A 25,095-nucleotide genomic window follows, 5' to 3' on the forward strand; every position below is an offset into this window, starting at 1 on the left:
ATAAAAAAGTGATAGTCACATGTTTGTTGTTTCAGGAAAGATAAAGAACATGCTTTCTTTTTGTTCAAAACATCCCTGCCTTATTGCAGGATTTTTAAGTATTATTGATTTCTATGTTTTCATATTTTTTGAAACTATAAATGGTGCCATTAAAGTACAAAACTAATGTGTATAATCCTTTCTCGAGTCTTTCTTCAAATTTTCTCTGATGTAAAATTTCAGCTTCAGATTGTTCAGAGAATTAATTTTTTCTCTGATAGGCTGGAAAATGTAAAAATTTATATAACATTTGTATTTATGATCATTATTTATAAATTATTTTTATACATCATATTATTATAAATCATTATTTATGATTTATATAAAATACAAGTGTAGCATTACCATTTTTGTTCTCTTGTACCTAACTAAACTCAACTGAAGACGTCAAGCTTTGAGTCTGAAAAGATAAAGTGTACTTGCCATGTGCAGGTTTTACAGTTTTTATGTAGTAAAATTCCCTTATTGCTCGTGGAGTTCTGAGCACCCAATGGCAAGTCAGCAAGTTTCATCTGCAGTCTCCCATTTGCCTTGCAAAAGGCTACTGGGATGCATATTTGTCCTGCACATTACTTTCAGAGAAGATAACCAGTCACTGTGGTAGTTCCCCTATACTGTATAAAACAGTAACTGTAACTGAATGTACATTTCCTTCTTCAAATGTTGGACTGTGAACCAGGGTCCTCATTTTTCTCCCTGGCACAGAGAATAACATAGAGTCATAACATTTCTAACTAAATACTGCTTGTGAAAGTTTCCTCTCATTCACCTGCTATTTCTCTAAAAGATTACTCCAGCACATCAAAACCAACAGCTGCTTCTTGATAAATAGATTACTATATATTTTATTTAGGATACTCGGAGGTTGACTGAATGGTCGTCATTTTAACACATACGAAGGAATTTTATGTATCATCACATTTATATTTCTGACTCTCAGTTGATTGCTGTAATATGAGACCATAGGCAAATATGAATTAATGGCTGTGGAAAGGCAATTCCTCAGAATGTCATAGTTTTAATTATTCAGTCACTATCACCTAAATGCAAAAGCAATATAAGTAGTGTTTGGTATAGAGATGATCTGGCAAGGTGTCTGACAATAGTTTGCAGACCTGTTTCTCCATTTGGCTGTGTAGAGAGATGTATTTTCCAAGGGATGTTACCAAATATTTTTCATGCATACTTGCATGTCCTTAGAGGGAAAGAAGAATCTTTTGACATTTTTGAGTATCTTTGAGAGGAACTCATTTTTCTGTTATTTTTCAGGAAACGGATAGCAACTGGATTATGTCAGTCACAAATAACAAGGCTGAATTTATAATTGTATTTTTTAGGAATATTCACATAATAATCTGAAAAAATAATACTTGTTTTGTGAACTTTGCTATAGATATATGTGTTGCCAGAGAAGACATACTCTTAACATCTGGCTGCTTTTTTGAATATTGATGGCTGTTGATTTGTTCCAAAGTGCTGGTGAAGGGGTTCAAATAATGTGTTTGATTAAGGAATCAAAGTTCTTCTGTTAAAACTTCTAAATTCTATAAATGTAGTAGTTACACCACCATTGCCTTGAGAATTTGTTTGTTTAGATTGGACAATGCGTCCATAATTTCTAACTTGCAAAAGAGCAATAATTTGGTAATATTTCACATTATATTCAGTCTTTGCATTTATAGACGTTTCACAGATTATACCTGAAAGAGAACATTAAACAGATGGTAGGCTTTCCTTGGTGTGATGGGAAGTTATGTTACCTGTATTTACCCAGGTTGCTTGTTGAAAGGGTTATAAGAAGGTCTGCAAGCTGAGCAGAGGGGCTGCTCAGGTAGTAGGGAATAGTGGGAGGTTTTGACTGCTTAGGTTCTGGCCTAGGACTATTTTGGGGTAAAGTTATATGAGGCTCCACTCATCTGAAAGGGAATTTTGAGTGCACATAGGTAATTAAAAACAACATTTAGAAGGCTAAAAATGGGATTGCTGTGGACATGCTGAGGTATTATCTGGTGCTACAAAATATTTCTTGCATTTTGGGTGTTGCATATGGGAGAATGCAGTTGAATTAGTATGACGTTTTATGGATGTGCAAAAGTAGCTGTAGATTAGTTTGAGAATAATATTTGTATCTGTGATAATTAAACCGGTAAAATTACTGGGTTAGGTTTGAAAGTTTCTTCTTAGAGTATGCTTAGGACGTCTCTAATTTGTGATAACTTTCAAAATAGTTGCAGTTTATTTTTTCATTCAGATATTGATACAGCAAGACCCAGAGTTAAATCTGCATTTATTTTAGAATATCTTTGCACAGACACATCATAATATCAGAAATCATGTCTTGCTGTACATTAACATATTTCAGGAACTCAAGAACAGGCAGATGAAGAAAAAGTGGTGAGCTGATAAGACACTGTTTTGATAGCAGGAGATTTTAACCTGCTTGTCAAGTTTAAGCTCATTTACAAGTTCAGTCACAATAGATGATATCAGCTTGGTATTACTTAGTCAAGTGCCACTCTAGAGAGGACAGAAAGGCAATGATTACTTGGCAAATGTACTATATTTGTTGAGAAAAAAATTCTAAATCATATCTTTAATGCTGTAACACATAGTATTAAGAATCATATTTTAATAATGTATTAAGAATGCTTTCCTGAATACATATTTGAATATTCTGATAAAATACCATTTTTGAAAAACTTTTATTCTTGAGTCTTGAAAGAAGCAAAATTCCCCAATGTTTTAAGGTCCTTAAAAGTAACAGAGCTGCGTTGGAGGTAGAGTATCCTTCCATCAGTGTAAAAATGATATCTTGCTTACTTTTACCTTTGATACTTTGGTAAACATGTAAAGTATTTTTTTCCTCTGGTGCTTTAGAGTCCCGAAGTAACATGTTGGTATCTGCATTGTTAGTGTTGCCTAAATGTTTTACCCCTTAGGGTATGGTTCTGGGAGATGGGTTGAGCCTAACTGAATGTGATATATTTCTTTCATTAAAGAAGGTGATCCCACTTCCTCCCCTTCTTCTCCACCAAGGCCTGTATGCACCTGCTGTTTCCTTTAAAATGATTTGAATGCTTGTATGATCATACACTGAGAGGTCCTTCAGTGAGCCAATGCAGCTCACTATACCAGATGCAAAAGATTACAGCAAATAATAGAATATTTTTCCCCCTGAATGAGCTCACAGCAGGGTCAGACAGGAATCAAGGATGGGAAGGGACCATCTCAGCTGAGAATGGTAGAAAGGGGAAGGAGGATGAAAGTAAGTGGGACTTGCCCTATCACTGGCAACAAGCTTACAGAACCACACCCTGAGTGAATGCTGGTTAGCACCTTGAAGTTGGACCTCATTCATCCACCATCTGGGCTAATAGTACTTCCGGGCCAAAGAGCTTTGCTAGTTAGCCTGAAGACTAAAAAACTGTGAATCACTTGTCCCTTTTGTGTTGGTCTAATTTTCTTCTTGGTGCAATGTGACCTGTTTTGTTTTTGCTTGAATTAGATCTCTCCTGCTATCTATTGTTCAAGATGCTTTTAGTTTATACTTCTTAATTTTCTGATTTTCTCTGTTCCTCCTCTTGATATGGTTTGTACTGCAAGTTTGACCTCATTTCATTGTTAGGTTATCTATCAGTCAAACTGCCTGCACTCCAGGAATTTAGCACAGATGGTTCTTTTAGAGAAGGAACGTGTCATTCGTCTTCTATGATAGGATGTACTCTTTTCTTCTGCCTCCCTCCAGCGTATGAAGCTTGTGCTTCCTAAGGTTTTTGTGTTTCCTTGTTTTTTACAATTCTCTGAGGAACATTTGCTATCTGATGTTCAACTGGCTTTTCATTCTGGAATCTCTGCCTCCCACTCAATTGAAAGAATTGCTTTGAATGGTTAGCCTGCAGTTTTTGTACTCTGCAGGGGAGGGCATACAATGGCCACCAGGGGATGCGGCTCGTGTTCTGTTCCACTGCCATTGACCCCAAGGTTAAACACATCTCAAGATCTATGGGAGTTTCACAAGTCTTATAGAGAGGAACTAAAACCCAAGAGAGAGAATATCCCAATATTTTAGATAAAATTTTGGACTCTCTGGAGTCCATGGCACACTCTGCTTGAGTTCAATGGAGTCATGATAGGTTAGGATGTCTTGAGAAGCCGAATTCTCAACAAATATTGTCAGATTTGTTTCTGAATAGTTCTGAAATTAGATAATCTGAAAAAATGTGCATTTTAAGTCAAATTCAGAAGATAAAGTGGTACTGGATAAAAGCAAGTGTGTCTATGATTTATATGATACCGTAAGCATGAGCTAACATTGCATGAACTAACATGCTGCAATGACTGATTTTTTTTATGCAATAACCCTCTCCTGCAGTATTGAGTGAAAATGTACCAACCACACATATGATATATACCACATTTATAGATTATGTTCCACTGCAGCCAGCTTTCTCCCTTGCGTTGCAGTATGCTTGCACAAGCATTTTAGGGAAACCAAAACCCTTCTAGTTTTCTCTTATCCAAACCAAAAGCATGAGCAAGCATAACCAATAGTGCACTGAACCAGTAAGTTACACAAACAATGTAACAGAAGAAGCGGTGATTATAAAGCACCCTCAGCTACGCAGGTTTTTCAGTAACCAAAAGGTTTCTTGAAAAAGCGTATCTCCTTCTTCAGTAAAACTTTATTACAAAACCGCATGGTTTATTTGGAACTGTATTACTTGAGTCAGTATTCTGGCTAATCTTTTGGATTGTATATGATGGTTTTGATATACCTGCTAGTTTGTCTGCTTGACCTAGCTGGGAAAATAAAATTATATTTAAAAATTTTTGTTGAACCCTTTCTCAAAAGACCTTGGTGGTATGAATCTAATCAATGAGTGAGGAAGATCATGTACTGTCAGCTGTGATGCCATTGGTATGTTGATGTCTGCTTCTCTGAGTGTAGACAGTGCGATCTTCCAGATGTCCCTGTGTCTGGCCAAAATAGGGATAATGATACAAAACAGATGGTCTTGTCTCATTCAGGGCAAAGCGGAGTTGATGCAAGCTGATAGAGGAATGGAGCTGAAAGGAATGGCAGAGCTTGTCTTATTGTCTTATCTTTGATTCCCAGTTAGCAGTGATAACGAGGAGGGCAGTTGTCCCTGTGCAGCTAGGAGGAAGTTTGAAGAGCAGGAACAAAGACCCCCAATTTGTTTCTTCTAGTTTATCATCTAAGCTTTTTTGGTGATCATCATAGAATTATTGATACATGAATGTCTCGGAGAGGACTGTAGTGCGTCTAGATCTGATGAGGAAGACCAGCTTTCATGTACAACATACTATGTATGCTTCTGTCTTCATGAAGAAGATTCTCTGAAGAACAAGTATGGCATTTGACTACATTTGAAATCTGATCATTTTAATGAAAAATTATGAAAAAAAGAAGTTGGGGAAAGAGAGAAATTTCCACTGTAGAAATCCCTGTGCTAGATAAATTTATGAAAGAGAGCATACAGATGTGGAAGTGACTGGCATTCCAGAAATGCTTATATTAATAATTTTTTAGAAGAAAGCTGTTTGAAAGTCCAGTGTTACTGGAAATGTTTGGCATTAGATTATTTGTGATTTTCATGCTTTGCCTCAACTTTCATTTCAATAAAAGGTGTTTAAATTGCCATGGGCCTCTTGACAAGCCAGGGCCAATTCTGCCAAGGGGCAGGTAGGGTAAACTATGTGGATGCAAAGAAATGTGATTGTAGCCCTCAATGCAAAAACTGATTCATACAAAACTGAACAGTTCTTTAATATCTTCTCTGCCTGTAAAATTCAACTATGAAATTGAAAAAAGTTCACTGTGGTTGCTTTGTCTTTAATGGGCAGTACTATTGAATTAATGGATTATTATTTATCTTAGCTCGTTTCTTAAAACTTCATATAAGCAACATGCAAATTATCCATCTCATTCAAAGTTGATTTAACGAAGGAATATGTAAGCAATAATGCATTTGTAATTCAATATTTTGGCAGTATTTTAATCAACGTATGTACCACATTAACCAAACTTGCTTGAAAAATACTATGGCTGAAGGAAATGAAAAAAACCCTGAAATTAAAAGAAAAAACAAACAAAGAAATCTTTTAAATATACATTCCTTTCCTATGCTTTGATATTCTAATTGTCTTTTAAAAAAAGCTAACATTTAAATATGGCTTATTCTGTTATCATGGCAAATCTTGTTTTGTTGGTTTTCTTTAAGAATGCAGATTTCAACTGAGGACTGAATTGCGTTTTCAATTAAATAATAGCGAGTGCATAACCAAATGACATCAAAGGTGGAGCTGATTAGAAATATTGATCTAAATTTGTTTTTAATTTAAAAAGTTGATTTAATTAAAGCTAAAATGTAAAAACAAAAGCTCCACAGTGAAAAACATTAAAAGAAATTCCCTTAGAAATCTTCTGAATTCCAGAATTTCTGTTTACTTAATGGATTTTCTCATTGTAACCTTTTTGTCATTCTATATTATAGCAAAAGTGTTTTTCCACAATTACGGCAGTTGCAATAATGCATATGTCACATTATAGAATGTGACATAATGCAACTGAAATACTCCAATTTTTATTTTATTGGAAATGTAGAAGTCATTAACATGCTTTAATCAATAGTAGAGTCTATCTGCTGTAAAAGTGCAGTGTTTGAAGTAATTCTGTTGCACTGAATGAAACTATTTGGCTGGGAGTTTGAGCCAATGTGTTTCCAATCTCTTGGTGTGGAGTAACAGTGCTTACACAGTCGGTTATTGTTGTTAGCTGAATGGTGAGCGATGGTTATTTGGTAATATTAGATCATTTGTCCTAGAATAACCAGTAGGGAATGATATGTGAGCATGATACCAATCCATTTCAAATGTGGTTATGACCTTTCTCATTTAAAAAAAATGAGACCAACTTTGCATCCAGTCAGTGGCTTGGGCCCATGGAAAACAGGAGGCCTATTTTCTAACCCTCACAAGCCTGATTTGGTCCAAGGGCCTGAAGGCAGACAGTGCATTTTAGACATACTCTCTTATCCCTTAAGGCAGTGCTCCATCAGTCTTGCTTATTGCAAGTATTTTGTTTTCTGTAGTAAACAAACATTCCTTCTACTAGCAGAAGGGGAATAAGCAGGAGATTGCCTCTGTGGGCCACAGCTTAGTGTAGTTGTCTAAGATACTGAAGCGTGCACTAACAAAAACAAAACTGCTTCAATGGAAAAGGCTATCTCCTACGTTAATTCCAGTCCCAGCTTGAGACAGGCAGCTGGAGAAACTAAAGACAGATCCCTCTCACCCTTGCTGATTAAAGGTGAGAACCCTAATCAGTGATCCATTGCATGTATTATTATACACAAACAATGCTGCTTTCTGTTGTCCCATTCTTTTTGTTTGTTTGTTTCTGTTTTGTTTTTTTTTTTAATGTAGGGCAGGATTCTGCTAGACTGGCTCTGACAAATGGTGTAGGCAAAGGTGGACATATAAACTCAGGCACTTAGCAGCATCAGGGTTCAGTTGATTTTGCATGTGTCCATCAGTGGAAGCACAAACATTTAGGGAATTTATTGACAATTTTAGATGCTTATAAAGTAAGATGTCTCCAGAACAGTGGGTTCAGGAATCTAAAATGGCTGTTAGGAACAAAAATCTCCTGATGGATCTGCTCAGGACCGTGTTTGCATCAGTAATCTATGGGGAAGGTCTGAACTGGGTCAAACCCCAGTGTTTTGATGATGCTAATAGAAAGACGTTTTAGAACATACATACCAGACTAACAACATTGTCTACTTTATAGCATTGAAGTCATAGAAAAATAAGAGAAAACAGAGTGGGATATCTGCAGATAGTGTACTGCAGAAGATAACTCCAGTTGTGCTTCAGCTGGAGTAAATGATTAAACACCTGTTTCAGGGATGAAGGATTAGGCCTTCTAAATTAATGCTCCTTTAATTCCTGCTTGTCCCAAGAGTTGTTTTGGAGTTAAGGTGTAATTTTTGTAGGTTATGTATTGGTGGGGGTTGATATGGGTAAGAAAATTCATTTAAAACAGAAAGGACTCGTTAACATAATAAGAAACACACAAGTATGACATCCAGGGCAGCAGAAATTCCTGGAATACATGCAGAACTGCTATAGGCAGTAAGAATTTTTTTTATGAGAGTAATAAAGCATAGTAAAGTCTGAGCCTCAGTCAACAGTCAATGACAAATCAATGCTGTGTATACAGAATCCATCAATGTCTATCATGAAAGGCTGCCTTTAGAAATTCACTGCTTCCAAAGAGGAGCCATTATTTTACTGATAGATCAGAAATGACTGGTGGCCTGCAAGAAGATAAATCAGAATTCATTATCTGAATTTTTCACCTTCAAATGAAAACATTTAGTGCTCTTCTTCATATTAGTTTGAATAGAATAACTCTCAGCAGTTGCAATCTTTCTAAAGATGAACTTGGTCTTTTCCAGCTTTACACCTTAAACTTGATTTAAGCTTTAAAATTATTCTTTGGAAATTACTACATGTTTTACAGTGGTAGAAAGTGACAAAAGTGATTGGATCATATCAAATACTAGCACAGAGCCTGACTGTGCAAGCTTTCTGTGCAACTGAACTTTCACTGTATTTTATAGGAGTTTTGCATAAGAGGGGCTCTGGCCCTGAATGGTATGAGAGTCTTGTAGGAGAAGTCAGTAAGATGATTTTACATCCCCTCACCCCAAGACATTAAGCTATCTTGCACAGTTCCTAGAACACTTTACATTACTGTGCCTTTCTCTCTCCCCCACCCCAAAAGGAAAGAAAGTAAATAATTACAAAGAGTGTCCTGTTTAAAAGCAATTACCTGCTTACCAGCTGAAACAGATTCCCTTTTCCCCTTCCCCTTGTTGATGAAACTTGTCCAGGAAGAATTCACAAAGAATTTAATTTAGTATTGCATTATTATTAATATAGAAAACATCTGTTTTTGTGCTATGCTGTATTACACTTGTGATATTTTTCTCACTTTTCACTGTTTTCATGTATTGTTATTATGGCAATGCATGAGGATAGCAGCTGTATGAATTTATTTTTGTGAATCAGTGATCTGAGAAAAAAATTATATGTAATCATGGGAAAATTGTGCTTAGAGTTATAAATACACAAGAAAAAAAAGCTAAGTCTTGGGTCTCCCTGTTTAAATAAAATATGATATGTTTACAAAAATTTTTAGGTGAAATAATAGCATTTAATTTAAAAATTTAGAAACATTTAGAACTGACATACATGCAGTGAGATATGTATTTTGTTTACAATTTTTCTTGAAAAATCTTGCTCAGTTACAGGCTAGTTGAAGTGATAAAAGACTGTATCCCTTTATAGAAGAAATTGTAAATCTGCAGTTTTCGCTATTGCCTTCACAAATATCCATGTTTATTCTTACTGTATTGTGCCACAGTTGAAGATTAAATCTGGGTGTTTAAATGTTAACTTCTCTTCATTGTTATGGTTACAAACCATAAATTACAGGAGTTGGAGAGATATTTTACCATGGAATTATGGTATAGTCTTTTAATGTCTCAGACAAGTTGACAGTGACTGGATCACAAGGTCTCAAGTTTGGTGACAGGAACTTTTACTTATTGTTTTGCTATTGTTTCTTCTAACTGTTTTGTAAACTATGGAATTCCTTTATTTATTTATTTATTTTTTTAAAGAGAGCGTATTGAATGAAAATTGCTATAGGACCAAGATAGGGTTATCTTAGCGAATAATGTAGAAATAACATTAAATGGAAGAAATGCAGTGCACAGTCCTGCATTAAAATAGCAAGTTTACCTACGTTTAGTGATACTGAGTTTTGCTTACTGGAACGTCCAGCCTTTGTACAAAGATAGGTAACAATTTTGTAAGGATATGAGAAGTTTCACAGTGTTCCTTTCCTCCATCATAGAAGCAGTCATCAAGTTGGCTTTTCTTTCTCTCTTTTCCATGCTTTGCTGCTCAATAATGTCGCTGAACCACTCAGCTGCATCATCACTAGTTGGTGTAGCAAAGAGTACAAAGAAAGAAAAGATTCAGCGTTCCAGGCCCTATCACTGAATTGACTTCCCAGTGCAATCCTTTTTCGCTAAGACTGATGCTCTTCAATGTTACATAGAAACATTTGAACCTTTGGGAACCTATTTTTTATTCTTAAAAGGCATTATTACACTCGTTTGTATTCCTTTTAATAACATCCTTGTTTAGGGACAGGTATTGTTCTGCAAAATGTCCATCAACTGTTGAACAATCTTTTTTGATACTGTTGAGTACTGAAATTACTGTAAGATTTATTGTTTTGTTGAATTATGGGACTTTAATAATGAATGTGATCAATCAGGAAGACTGCCAGATGGCATGTAAACTTGTCTGCAACTCAAAAATTCCCACCTACAGTTGTAGCTATTGGGAATTGGGCAACTTCTCAAAGCCCAGTTGCTCTAGTGAAAAGAAAGTGTGGTATTCACATTGTAAATCTGAGGCACCCAGAAGAAACTGAAAACATTCAATACTAAGGTAGAAGTACTGTAATCAAAGTTAAGTTAAAAACTGCAGTTATTCTTCAGGATTTGGTACATGGAATTATACTTCTCTGTATAGTTAGAATATTGACAGCTGTTTTGTAGAGCTTGCTGAAGTGAGATTATGCCCAATGCTGAATTAAATCAATGAGAATTCCTTGAGAAAAATTAAGAATTATATATGATGTGTTTTTAAAACAATCTGGACCTTAGCATGCACATTTCTGCTACTGGATTAACAGTTTGTGACAATAAATCAATCCTTCATAGTATTCTGCATACTTGTCTGTTAGATACAACTACAGACACCTCTGAAATCCATGTTTTTTGTGCATTCAAAGTTTCACTTCATTTCCTCTTGAGAAGAAAATGTTAGTAGTTGACTAAAAAAGGAAAAAGGTATGTCTTTGACATTCAGAGTCAAATGTAAAAGGTATGATGGAGGGCAGCTTATGTTATCGCTCTATTGAAACAGTCTTAGTCATCAAGAGAGCCAAAAGTTAATCAAGCAGAGAATCGTTGGAAACCTCATTTAAAGAAATAACAGCTGTTGGCAGGGCAGGGGGAAACTGAGACGTATGCTTCCAGTTCATTTAAACCCTAATCCATCCAGTGATTTACAGCTGTTCAAAAATATGTAACTTTTCACACCTCTTTAAACCACAATTAAACGCTATTTGTTTTAAGGCATAATCTGTTCCAAATATGTAGTACCTTTTATGAAATTATTCATAGATGGTTGATTTCATAATTCTTTATCATGTAGACTTTCAAGTCATTTGAATTAGTTTGCATCAGCAATATCAATAATAGATAAAATTTAAAGGAAAAGGTCTGGAAATGGTGTAAATTGATGCCAGAGACTTCAGTGAAACTATGTCAGTTTATGTCACCAAGACAAGGAATTTTGGGAGGGGGAGGGGGGTTATTCTTAGACAGAAAAATGAAAGAGGTAAGAAAATCTGAAGGCTTTATTCTTTAAAAATGCATTTAAGGTTGTTGTTCCTGTTCTTTCTTGAGCACTACATTGGATAGATGTTGCTTATTAAAATGGCTGTCTCCTCAAAAGAGTGTAGTTGACATGTCGTCATCCTGTCAGTCTGACCATACTGCCCGTACTTTGAAGCACAGTGGTATGAGTAATGTCTGTGAACTGTTGAGGCAAACCAGCAGCATTCCAAGCAGTGATTCAGTGGGGTGTACCTTGTTCTTTTGTGTATGAGGAGGAACCTGGTACTCCACCACGTATCTATATGGATATATCCTTGTGTATTTTAAATTCCAATTCAGCATTGCCTCTTCTGATTTTAAAGTTCTCCATGACTTTTCCCTTTCTGATATCAGGACCTAAAGTCTGCTTTTATATGCTTCCTTTTCCACTCAGGTCCTTTAACATCTAGTTTCTTTTGTAAATATATGAAAATATGTGTGCACATTTTCTGAAATACATTTTAATCACGTACTGTATATCATAAACCACATACATCAATCAGTGCATGGGATGGTTTGTGCTCATTCAATAGCAGCTGGTCAGTATTTTGTTTGTTAATTTTTCAGCTTATGAAATATTTTAAACTATAGCGACAAATACAAAAACTTCATCTCAAAAGGCAACACCTAGTCTGGAATATATTAGCACAAACGGCTAGAATGTAAACAAATTATAAACAGTGGAGAATGGTGCTTTATGGATACACTAGGTATACGTATTTTGTATGTGTTAGTAAAAAATAAACAGTTTATCTGTAAGGAATATTTCGACTGTAAACCAGGAGACTTGATCCACAGCCTCGCTCAGCCACACTATGCCAGTGTCATCTTGAGTAACCAGTTCTCTGTGAGCTTCAGCTGTCTTTATGCAAAATGGGAATGATTTTACAGTAGCGTAAAATCCAGTGATGATTATTAGTTGCTCAGATATTACAACAGTGTGGTGAGTATGCACATTATGGTCTCCTTCAGTATGATAAAATTGGTATCCATTTCATATTTTCCACGTTTAGCAGAATACTTTTGTTTTAGCAATATTTTTTATTGCCAGCTGAATAGATAATAAAAAACATCTGAGGAGGGGCATACACTCACAAAATTGAAATGTCCTCTTTGATGTGAATCCCTGTGTCAAATGGAAACTATTGGACAGCATCTCTTGACAAAACATTTTGCAAGTTTTTTTATAAATGAATTGGAGGATAAAGTTTGAAAAATTAGGCAACACAGTTTGAAATGGAAATGGTATTGAATATTTTTAAAGAAACCCCTTGTTTCAGAATGATACTAATGCTAATAAAATCCCCTCAAATGCCTTTTTATATTATTATCCAAGTAACTAGATATTTTCTTCCAGATTTTTGAGTTGTTCCATTGCGTAGTGATTCTACAGGGGAAGTACCTTTATTGCTAAAAATTTTAATACTATATTCATCCAGTCATTCTGTCTTGTTGCAGAGGATCTTGATGATCTAAGAATGGAAGGAGTAACAAGTGTGATGTCTTCTGGGAGCAAATTCAATCAAACTCGAAGCGCTCATCCTGCTGAGCCTCAAGCAAAGGTCACATTGAATATCTGCGCAAGATGTGCCAGGTAAAAAGCCAAGCGAAAACAGATCATGCTAGCCAATACATTATTTTCCCCAGGTTTCCAGATATTCATTATGCTTAGTTATGGGCCAGGTGATGACCTCTCCTGTGCTAAATGAAAATTACTTAGCTACTGGCTACCTTTTGACCTTTGGCAACTGGGTTGTGCAATTTGTATTTATGCTTGATATGTCTCATCGACAATGAATCAAAGAATATAGCTAGTCTGAGGCCTTACTTCACAGCTTGAAACTATTTTAAGCCTTTCTGTCTCTGAATTTCATTAGTTATTTGCGCTTCTGTGGCTTTTCAGGGGATGAATCAGGGAATTCAAAGGTTCAAATACAATTTAAAAAGCACCTGTACAAATGGAGATTTAGTTGCACAGGTGCAGTTCAAGATTTCATATAGTTGCTTCTTAGCACTTCATAATCTCATCCTGTTTCACCTCTGAGAAGGAATTTAATGAGATTGAACTCCTTTTGGTTTTGGCAGCTGGAAATAATTCTTGCATTTACAGTAGGAGGGCCAAATATACAGGGTGGTATTCCTGTAGCCAAGTCAACTTGAGAATGCAACACTAACAGAACCCCCTTAAATTTCTTAGATGCATTCTTCTATGTAGACAAAAGCTCATTTGGAGAAAGGATTTAAGCCTGTTTAAATGACAAAACTAGCCTTCTCACCCTTCCGTTAATGGTACAGATTAGAAAGAACAATACAGAGGCATGCCAATTTTATCTGTCTGCCCTTGCCAATGGCTGCTCCATTGTGTAGTTTGAGAGGGGATTAGCTGCTTGTAAATAAAAAGCAACCTGTGGTGAAATTAAGTCAAATTTTGGCCATATGCCACTCTACATTTTTTTTTCCATTTTGCTTGAAAATTACTACTTTTAAAAGGCACTTATGTAGGAAGAGGGGCTTGAAAACACTTTCTAATGCTCTGGGAGCATAACTACAGGCATGATGAATCACCCATGCAGTAGCATCTCGTTAGCTGGGTTATGATGGCTCAGAAGACTTCAGTTCACAGTACTGAAAGAGCAGTAGTGACTAGGCTGCCTTATAATTCTAGGGACTTTTGCTGCTGCCAGTGTGGCCTTATACTTTAAGAAAAGAGCAAACATACTAGTCATGGGATCCTACCCCATTCACAAGAAACAAATTGCTTATGTTGTAAAATGTTTCCAAACAACTAGCTACATGAAAGTGTTAACCTGTTTCCAACCCGCATTCATTGCCCATGGATTAACAAGTAGTAAGGTAAGGAAAAGGAATTTTTTAGTTTTCTACATGCCTTTTTTTTTTTCTTTTTGAACTGGTCTAAAATGTTGCTTGGATTACTCTGAAAGTTAATTAAATTCTAAGTTCCCCAAAGTAGCCACTAACAGCAGGTACCAAGTTACTATATATTCATTCAGTCCTGCACACCAGGGAATAAATGGCTCAGATCTTGAGCCAAACCTAGCAACCTTGGCTATCACTATTGTTCTTTAACTGGCTGTTCTACATGACTCAGGAGTTTAAAATATGAGTTGTGAGAGAAAGATCTCATAAAATCCCCTTTTCTCACTTCACTCTCATGCTCAGAGAATGCAAAGTAGTGCTTTGTTTCACATATACACCTTTATTTCATTCCTTACTTTATTTAATGAAGTTAGTGAGGAACTGGATGATCTCTACTTGACTGTGTTACGTGGTTCTTTAAACTTCTGAGGAAATCAAAAATGTACCATCTCAGCAATAACAAGGGAAGCGTAAAGAGCGAAGTGGGAATTGCTGTTATACTCAGTGATGAGGAAACTAACTTTCTTCAAGATGATAAAGTTTATTGATTCTTCTGGAGCTTTCATTCATTCTTCTTGCTCTATTTGAGGAGGCCTTTCCCCTCTTACTTCAAGATACAGTTCTTAGTGCACTTAGCTATGTCTTTTTGTATGTCCACAGTGGATTTGTCCAGTGCCTTCTACCCCCAGCAACTGAAGTAGTGGCTAGAGAGAGCTGCATGAAGCAAATGGCTCCAAGGGCTCACAGATTTTTTTCCAAGTGCAATTCAATATGCTGTTACTCAATGTAATAGCCAATGGAAATTTCATATTTTGAAACCACAGCCTGAGTATTTGGGTCATATCTATGAAGGTTCCTCAGTGTTTGCATTTATCTCTTTCATTATTATGACAAAGCCTAGCTTTTATCTTGAGGTCATAATAAAGAATCTATTAGTATATTTATTGGTTTGTTTATATTATTGGACTTTGGCTGGGTTTAAAAATGATATTTTTATTTTCTCATATTGTCATCTCTAAGTAGTGTTTGTAGACTTGCGTGCTGTACTGTTCATATATAAATACCATGGGATTTGACCATAGGTGGATTTTAATACAATTTAGAAAGAAATAGAAGTCAGTATAAATTGCTGTTGTGCATACTTTTAGGTAGAATTTAACAGGTGTCTTTCTTCTTAACTTTGCTCTATTTTTTTGGGGTTGTATAAAGCAAATGAGTGGACCTATTGATGGCAGTGGGTGTTCTGTAGGTAATATGGCTTGTCAAATCAGGTTACTTTTACTGCAGGTATTTTGGCTCTCTGTAGGGGGAATATGACTTTTTACCTGAAATTTGATTGGCGGGGTTCCAAATGTTAGGAAATGTGTTTCTTGGCTCAGACAAAGATGTAATTTTACTCTTGGAATTGCATACTATAGTTCTTTCACCTTACTATACACATATTTTTTTTAAGTGCTCCACTCTGATTCTACTCTTCAGCCAAATTACTTCCAGCCAATGATACCTCCTCCAGAGGTCATTTTCTTGGACATTGTGGGGCCCTTCTGAGAGGGTTTTATTTAGATGATTGAAGGATTCCCCACTACTAGTTTTGACTAGTCTTTCATATAATCATCAATTTCTTTGATCTCACTTGGAAAGGATAAATAGTCTTATGAAAGTTCCACCCTAATTCTTCATTAAAATCCTGTGTAAGTTTGATCATGTGTATATTTCATTTTTTTTAGATCATTATAGCTCCCTCCTTATCTGAAAAATAGGAAGAACTAGTCTGTGGTTATGTATAGGTTTTTTTAGCCTGGGATGAGCACTGGTTTAATTCTGTATGTCCACTGTGAGCACCTGGAGTAGAGTATGGTGCAACAGTATGTCTTATCTCTTCCATAGCTTCCTACAGATGGGCTAAATATGAGGATACACTGATTTGTGAGAATAGTGGTCTGGATGAACTGTTTCCCCTCTGCTGAATTACTTATCATCTGATTTCATTTAGCTCCTTTTTAGCTCCCTTTATACTGCTCAAATACATGAGAAAATCAGGACCCGAATCCCAGAATTTAACGATAAGGGGACAATATTAGCAGCTGCTGGTTCCCTCTTTCTCCATCAGTACAGCTTTATTCCTTTCGTAGTAACTGGCATTTAGTTTAAGCTAGTACTAAATGTTCTGTGTAGCTGGTTTTCTGTGATTTTCACTAGACTGTTATTCTGCTCAGTAATGCATCTTCCCTTTGAACTCACCTGTGCTATTTCTGATGCAGTGTTTGACACAGTGTCAGAGGAAGATCTTCAAAGGGAATGCCAAATGGAAATGAATATAGTTATAGTTTTAAATCTAATTTGTTACAAAGTTATTGTATTTCCAATAAAATCCAGCTTATATTGTGGGGGAAAATTGCAATGCTGTTGTGGCACTGTATTTGGCAGAACATTCTCCCTTGCCCTAAATTTCTCATACAAAAGAAAGAGCTTTTTCAGGAATTGTAAGAAATGAGACTAACAATGGACATAATTTGAACTAGCATGAAAAAACTTTTAAGTTTTTTAGAAACTGGTATCTGACTTTGAATGCTGATAATTTCATCAGTCCTCTTCAAATAATAGTTAGAATCATCAGAGCCCAGGTCAGTAATTTTAATAAAAGGTAAAGTTCTCCACCCAGACATTTAGGAGATAAAGAGGTAGGATTCTTTCAAGCTATCACACCAAACTGTTTTGTACAGCTTATGATTAAAAAAAAAAATGGAGACAGAGAAAGAGAAATAAAAGGAGTGATTAATTCTCCTGGAGTATAAAGAGGTTGTTGACTGGAATATAGCTGTAAGAAACAGAGAGCTTACTGTTTTCTGTATAGATGTTTCACACACGGTGAGTGAAATGCAGATGGATAACAGCTTTAAGAGGTTTTTCAAATGGGAAAGTAGCTATAGAACAATGTTATTCCCATAGCTACTCTTGGACTACAGTGCAAGTTAAGCAGCATATTAAGTCATCTAAATAAAAGGGTGACATCATTCACAAGGTGGAACAAAACAAGGTTCATAGATTACAGAAAAAAAGGGGCTATACAAATAACTGTATCTGGAAGGTTTACTTTTTACAATTTAGTCAGGAAAATTAGCAAAGACAATATTAGTGCAACAAAGCTGGATTTATATATCTTTTGAGTAAAATATTCGCAACAAAAATTCCATTTTCATCTAAGGGCATAACTATCCTGACTGATTTGGAGAACAGACTAACTGATTCTGTAGCATGGTTTTGTGAATCCTTTCTCACATACAGGCAAAGCAAATGAATTTCAGGTTTGGTTGATGAGTCATAAGACACCCTCACACACAAGCAAAGCTCATATGGGTTAAATAAAGGTCCAAATGACAGTATGTAAAACCAGACAACACTGTCATATTTTTTCCCATTTTGTGACTTGTGCATTGAGAGTTTTGCAAGAGTTTTGTCAGTTATAAGATAAAATTAATGTATTATTGCCATTTGAATGAATTTAAAGCCTTTTTTTTTGAAGGGCCACCCATTAGCCTTGTATGTCCACTGCCATGCTCAAAAGTTAAATCTTGTTCTTGTGGATTCTTGCCAATGCATTCCTGGAAGTAAGAAGCTTTTTGTTTTTAGTAGTGCAAGGGCTGCATTCATTCTTCTTAACATCAATAGAATACAAAAAAGGGGATGCATGTGATTAAAAAGGAAATGGGATTATAGAAAACATACCGTGCCACAAGCTTGAAGGCTTCTGAACAAGAATGTTGGGAAGGAGCACTAGTTGCATACAAATGTAGGTTTGAGATGCACTGTATTTGATTAATACTATGCTCTAAGATTAGCTAGAGCAAAAGCACAGTGTCCTAAAGCTTTTTAACATATTAGAGAAATCAAATGTATAGGTATAAACAAACAAAATACAGATACATTAAGATGGTAAAGGTGGCTTTTCTGACAGAAACTGTTGGGATGTGAAATACAGCTAAAGGTTAGTAACTTGTGTACTTGAGTTGCTAATGCAGAATAAATTAAATGTTCTGTACATGCTACCATTTACACATGCTCTTAGGAAAATTTAGGAAAAAATCCTCAAGAATTCTCATGTCAGTTGCCCTTTCCTGTGTCATCTTCTTTATTTTATCTAAGAATGAATGTACTTGTCATCTATCTGTAAGTGTATCTTTGACTCCTTTTAGGTGGTATCTCCTCCCACCAGTCTTCAAGTTAACTTGCTTATTTACCAAGGCTGGTTAACTTTGATCATCTAGATTTTTGCAATATTTAATAACTTGTGTTTTCCATGATAGAGTCTCCACCACTTCCATGCGTACTTGGAACATAGTCAAATAAACTTAGTAATACTATGTGATTAAGAACTGTATGTGGATGCTTTGAAATACACAGCCAGCCTTTAAGTAAATCTTCGTGACAGTCATGGGGACCATGGAAGTGTGGGGAAGGAGAGAAGAGAATTAAAGGGATCAGCTAGAGGAAAGTTGTTGGGAAACTTAACTAAAAGTTCTGTGCAATTACATCAGCCAAAGACATTAATTTCTACAAACTTGTCATAATTGCAAAATAACTGTTGAGAGAATAGAACTGTTGTCTGAAATGACCATGATACATCTCTTTAGAAAAGAACAGAAACAAATAGTTTGGTCAGGGAATTCTCTGGTGTTAATCTAACTTCAGCATTTCAGGTTCTTACAGAGGAAAAATTTGTATGGAGATGCTTTATCTGACTATCCCAAAGCCATAAGGATACTAATGAGACTTGAGGTCATTAAGAAGCCATTTGGTGGAAAATTTGATAATGAGCTATGCAGACAATAGTGTCTGAAGCTTGACAAGTGGATCTTATGTAACTATCAAAAGCAGAAAAGCTGATGACTGTAATTAGAGAAGAGACTGCTGTTCAACAAGCCATGCTACTGTATGTGCTGTCCACAGACAACAGTACAGAAACTCCAGGCAACAAAGAGAGAAATTAATGAAAGCACTTATCTCTGTGAGGAAGAACAAACATAAATACTAACAAAAGACTACATTTAAAAAGCAGTTAAAGATGCTGGACTCCTGGAAGGTTTCCTCAAAGGAAGTAAGAGAAAACTGGGCTTCCTTAATAGGAGCCGTGCATCAGACTCTATCCTTATTGTTTATGTCTGTCCTCATTGTCATCATGTTCCCTGTGCAGAAGCTGTCAGGATGGCTGACTCGTCTTTTGAAATGGGTTCTCCCGTCTTGTTCATGTATGTAATCCAAACTGATTATGCAGCTGGGGATGGGAAACTGTCAGGGAATGGGTGCTGCACCATACAGCATTGGGACAGAGTCTGATCAGGTGGGCTGAAGAAGAGGGGCAGCCTCTGGCATCCTGTATTGACGCCATACATCCTGGAAGAAGGGAGGATGCAGAGCCTTGCTACTGGTGTGTGTTTTAACAGGTGGTCTAGGTTTATGCTTTGCCAAATTAGACCAAGTCATCCCTATTAATCCCTCTCTTCCCCTTTCAGCAAACTCCAAAGGGAGCAGTCTCTTGAAAACCTGTACAGGGCTAAAAGACATTAAAAGTTCATGAACAGTTTTCCACTTATCCTGGATCAAACATATGTAACAGTATGGGTGAGATGATAAAATGGAAACCTACCTAGAAACCTGGAATGGAGATTTCTGCTTGTTTAAAAATTCCTTAGCTGTCATATGAATTTTCAGAACTGTACAGTGATAGTATTTGCAGAACCTAATTTAAAGGTGGTTCAGGTACATTTAAAGAAAATAGACTCTTTTCTTTAGTTACAGAGATAACATAAACCAAGAGATTATGGAATTAGATAGAAGAGGACTCAATCGCTGGGAATATAAAATGATCTTTTCTAAATAGAACTAGGAGTAAAATATTGACTTGTGTCACTATTTTTCATTCTTTTTTCCTTTATGTTTCTTTTTTGTTTCTTAGTTTTCTTGGACTTCTTATTTCGAAGAGCTGAATTTTCTTCATGTTTGTTTGTGCCAGCTTCACAAACCTTATCCTATATCTCCCAAACAGTCAATGGCTTTAAGTTTAGGGATAGCAGCTATCAGGCAGAGAATGTGAAGCAAGTTGGAATAATGCAGTGGATTTCAGAAAAGTGAAAGACTTGTGTGCACTCACAGAAAAAGGAATAGTTGTTTTTTTATAGATTGAAAGGTTTGGAAGAATGTATTACCCAGCGATTAATAATGACAAATCAGTTTTTTTCAAAGTGTTTTATTTGCATCTTTTTCTTTAAAGAGTGGCAAACAAGCAAATGAAAGTCTGTATATTAGTGCTCTATAACGTCTAAAAATTTCCTTCACTTTGGAAAACCGTGGAGAAAAAAAATGTATTTTTCCTTCTGCTACTTAAAATTTTTTATAAGGTAGAAAATTTCAAAAAAATTTTTTTTCAAAAAAAAAAAAAGGAAAAGGAAGGGCATTGTGTATACATGTTCATTATGTGGATCTGAACCCCTTGACTGCTCTTTATTTCATATTCAGTGACAAAAGAGATGATTTCTAAAGGTGTCATTAGGAAGCAAATCTTTAGTGTTTTTTTTTTAAATCACTGTAAATATATTTTCCATGCAAAAGCTCTTTGGCTTGCCTTACTTTTGGCAGAAAAAAAAAATTCAGTCAAAAAATCTTAACTTAGTTTTTTGGCTGAGTTGAGTCTGAGCAGTGATCAATTTTTCCAGTTTTGATCCATAAATAACCATAACAGTGTCTTTCTTGTCTTCTCTTGATTTCTTAAGTATTAAATAAACCACTTTATCCTTTCCTTTCCTTTTTGGAGTGGTATGCCGCTTTGGTACCTTATTTGTTCTACTTGCAATTACATTTATTTGAGTACTTTCCAAAGAATAGGAACACACCGAAGAAAAAGAATAACCCAGAAGTTTTTACAGGTCCTAGTGGTCATTACAGGCAAAGAAAATAAATGAATTTTGAAGAGTTAGTTGATTGATTTGCTAAATTGACAGTGTAACAATGCTAGTTTTCCTCTTTTGTAAACATTGCCTAGTTTTTCACTGACTAGTGTTTCCTTTGAACATCTTACTATATGCAAAATAGACAATAGCTATTGTAATTTCAGATTATTTTTGTGAGTTCATAGATCCAAGATTGACCTCTAAAATGCACCAGATACTATCGTTTTTAATCGTAAACCTTAATCAATTTAATGGCAAACTCCCCATGAATATTTGTTTTAAAAGAATGACGAATGTCTCTTTATTTTCAAAATCTTAACTCTGTTGTGGGAAAGGAACAATATAAGACAGGAGATTTATATCAAGTATTCAGCCAGAAAGCCCAAGAGGCACAGACTTTTTTCCTCCTGTTTTTTTACCAAATTTTCCTCCTAGGTAAACCCAACAAGCAATAATTTCAGACTTCTCAGAAGTTTCATGAAATGCTGTGATAATCAAAACGTTCTCTGTTACAAAAATTAAGTAAACTGTCAAGAAAACAGTATTTCCAGATGAAGCATGTATCTCTCTGAAAAAGGAAAAGTAGGTGTCTGTGTCCTTTTGTTACATAATATTTTTAGAGATGAAGCATTTCCCACTGAGTTTGGTTTAACGGCTATATTATTTCCTTAAAGTCTTTGTACATAGGGTAGAATTGTTGTTTTTGACATAAACAACTATCAATCGGCACAAGAAAAATGGAAGAACTCTCTCTGTTCGAAGGAAGATGAATATTTATGTGTATGTATGTACACATATGTATGACTCTATATATACATATGCACTCACAAAATTAAATATGTGTGTGTATTGTACAGGTAGGTATTAGAATGCTGCTGAGTGCAATCTTTATTAAAGGATCAATATATAATTTAGATAGCATCAATTTCAGAGTGAGAGGCGCACTTTATATTCAAGAATATGCTTATGCAAATGGGCAGTGGTACTTGTAAACATGTGTAGCCTGTGTAAATAAAATTTGGTTTTACATGCAATTGCATCTTATACATACACACTTATATATTGTTCTTTTGATAAGACTGTTTTTAGAAAAGTAGCACTTACTGCACCACATTCACCCCAAGATACCCCTGCTATAATTTCAGTGTCTGAGAATTAGTTTCTGGTTTTGGTTATTAAGGAAAAATACAGTGTAAGATGCTGTGCATTAGTAACATCTCACTACAACATCTTCTCTCAGAACTATTGTTCAACTGAAGCTAAATTGACTTTTTCTTATCTCAAGCTGCATGTAAAAAAAATAGAACGGTGAGGAGAAGATTCTAAACATTCAAAAAATGCTGTTCAGGAATCCTGGAGAGTAGACTTACAGGACTTTTCACTTCTTTTGAATGTACCAGTCTTGGTTTGCAATAATGAGATGGATAGGACCATATTTGAAAATGAGATTAATACTGCTTTGTCTTTACCTAGTCCTGAAAATTATTATAGAGTCTCCCATTTAATAGAGGGTAAAAACCATTTCATCCCATCTTTCAATTGTACTTACCATCAAGATACCTCTTTTTCTCTTCGGTTCCTATATAGTGCAAAACAAAACACATTTAACCCCCCCTCATAACTTTAGAAGCCAAATGTTTTCCCAAGCCTTTCCCTCCCTCTTTCCCTTGCCCTCTTTGATATGTGCCTTGCAAGCTAATTCTTCATGGCAATGTTCATAGATTCTTTCTGTTTAGTGCTACACTGTGATGTATATCAGCAACAGCAGTTGTTTCTGGATGTGAACTGTACTGGAAGGATAGCAGGGAGCTCATGAGCTTGGGGAAGATTGTTGGTCAGAATTTGAGACTCTGGATAACAGCTTAATGTAGCTCTTAAATGTATACACGCACACACACACACATAGTTCTTTTACAAATTTTAGAAAAAATGGTTCACAGGGGAAGAAAGAGTGTTAAGTCTGAAAAGACCAAAAAAGACTGTAATTTTTCTCCTGTGAGATAATGGTTTGAAGCCAGCAGAAGATAAAAGATTGCCATAAGAATGGCTTAATTTCCCATCCTGTAAAAGGATTAGATAATTCAGTCTCTTTATGGATTCCTTACTCTGGGAAATGTATTTCTACTTTTGGTTCTTCTCAGAAATAGCTGCAGAATGTACTTATTAAAATGCACAAAGACCTGCATTCATATGTTTTGAAAAGGCAAACAGCACACAGAAAATATTATTATTCAGGCTGTGTCAGTGTATAACTTTTGCTCAGCAAGTGAATATTCTAGTGTTACCAGCTGAAAACAGTATGGCTCTGAATTATATATTGGTGACATGGACACTTTCCACAAAAATCTTTGAAGAGTGACTGGAAAATAATACTTTTAATTTGCAGAAAGAATAGACTGCAACCAGAGCTCATTTTTAACTATAGTTACTATGAATTTGCAAATCAATTGCTTTGTTTCGGTGTGCAATCACTGAGAAATAATGTCCTTTTGAAAGTGAGTGCAAAAGTAAGAGACAGATTTGTTTCTCATTAGTATCAGTGAAAATGGAGTTATTCTAGATTATACTGTACCTCAGATCAGGGTGTAGCTCAAAGAATATCAGTGCTATACATCGCACATGGATAGAATGGATGGTGACAACAGTATGCTCCTGCTTGCGAACTTTGCCCCCTGTTTAAAATGTATTTAAAGGAAATATATATCTCAGTAAGGGAGCATGCTAAATGTGTTACTTATTTTCCTGGATTTTATTTTGTTAAATATCTGTGTTTCTTCATCTAATCTTATGACTTAATTTTAGAAATGTCTGCCTTCCCAGATAGTGTTCTGCAGGATAATCCAGTAGTCCTCCTGCTTCATTTCTGTTTAATGGAGATGCTTCCTGTATTTTAGTCTATGGTGAAAATAAAAGCTATGATACTGGGTTTTGTTTTGTTTTGTTTTTTGATAAAGCAAGACGATACGTTGCAGAGCTTTCCAATTATTGCTTTATGCCTGAGAAGTGGTAGCCACTCCTATTACTTACTGAATTCACAGTCCTCTGTTATTTTATTTGCCCCCATAGGTCTAAGGCATTTTTCTTATGTAGTTTATTGATCAGAAATTTGTATAAACTTCTTTTAAAACCTAATCTTCATTAGGAAGCTAGAATATAGGTAAGGGAGATGGAGAGATTTACCAGCAAAAGAATGCTTTTGCCTGTATATATTTAATAATAATTATTTAATATAATTTTACCATTATATTAACTGACATAGTCTGTACCAGAAAACTGACATCTTTTTGCCTCTGTACCTGTGAATGCACTAAGGATTTTGCTGGCACATATTTAACATTTTTATTTTTGTAAAAGATGTTAGTAGAACAAATGGAGTAGGTCAGAAATTCCTGGCATTATATTTAGGTGCTGGAGAAGCTTTGGATTTCACACTAGTATAACTGAGTGTGGAACTTGTGGGGACAGCACGTCAAGATACATGAGATCAGAATTTGGATCATATGTTTGGGATCAAAGAGCGAAATACAGGACAAGAAATGATTAGTAAGCTTGGAGCATGGTTACTTGTGTGGTGTTGAGGTTGCTAGGGAAAAGTAGAAGAAAGCATTCAGTGTAACCTAAAAGCAGCAAGTGGGGGCTTTCAAGACTTTGAGTTCTCTGACCTCTGTTGCTCTAACTTCCCTGGG

At 35.6% G+C, this 25,095-nt stretch overlaps 1 protein-coding gene across 1 annotated transcript in view; it reads left to right on the top strand.

Annotated features, from left to right (window-relative positions):
• CUNH8orf34 (chromosome unknown C8orf34 homolog) overlaps positions 1–25,095 on the top strand; it is a 154,338-nt gene that overhangs the window by 93,101 nt on the left and 36,142 nt on the right. The window contains exon 8 of the mRNA XM_026076954.1: positions 13,047–13,182. Within this exon, the coding sequence (XP_025932739.1) occupies positions 13,047–13,182 (136 nt within the window). The remainder of the gene's footprint in view (positions 1–13,046; positions 13,183–25,095) is intronic.

The sequence above is a fragment of the Apteryx rowi genome, unplaced genomic scaffold (assembly GCF_003343035.1).
Source record: "Apteryx rowi isolate R43461 unplaced genomic scaffold, aptRow1 scaffold_444, whole genome shotgun sequence".
NCBI lineage: Eukaryota > Metazoa > Chordata > Aves > Apterygiformes > Apterygidae > Apteryx > Apteryx rowi.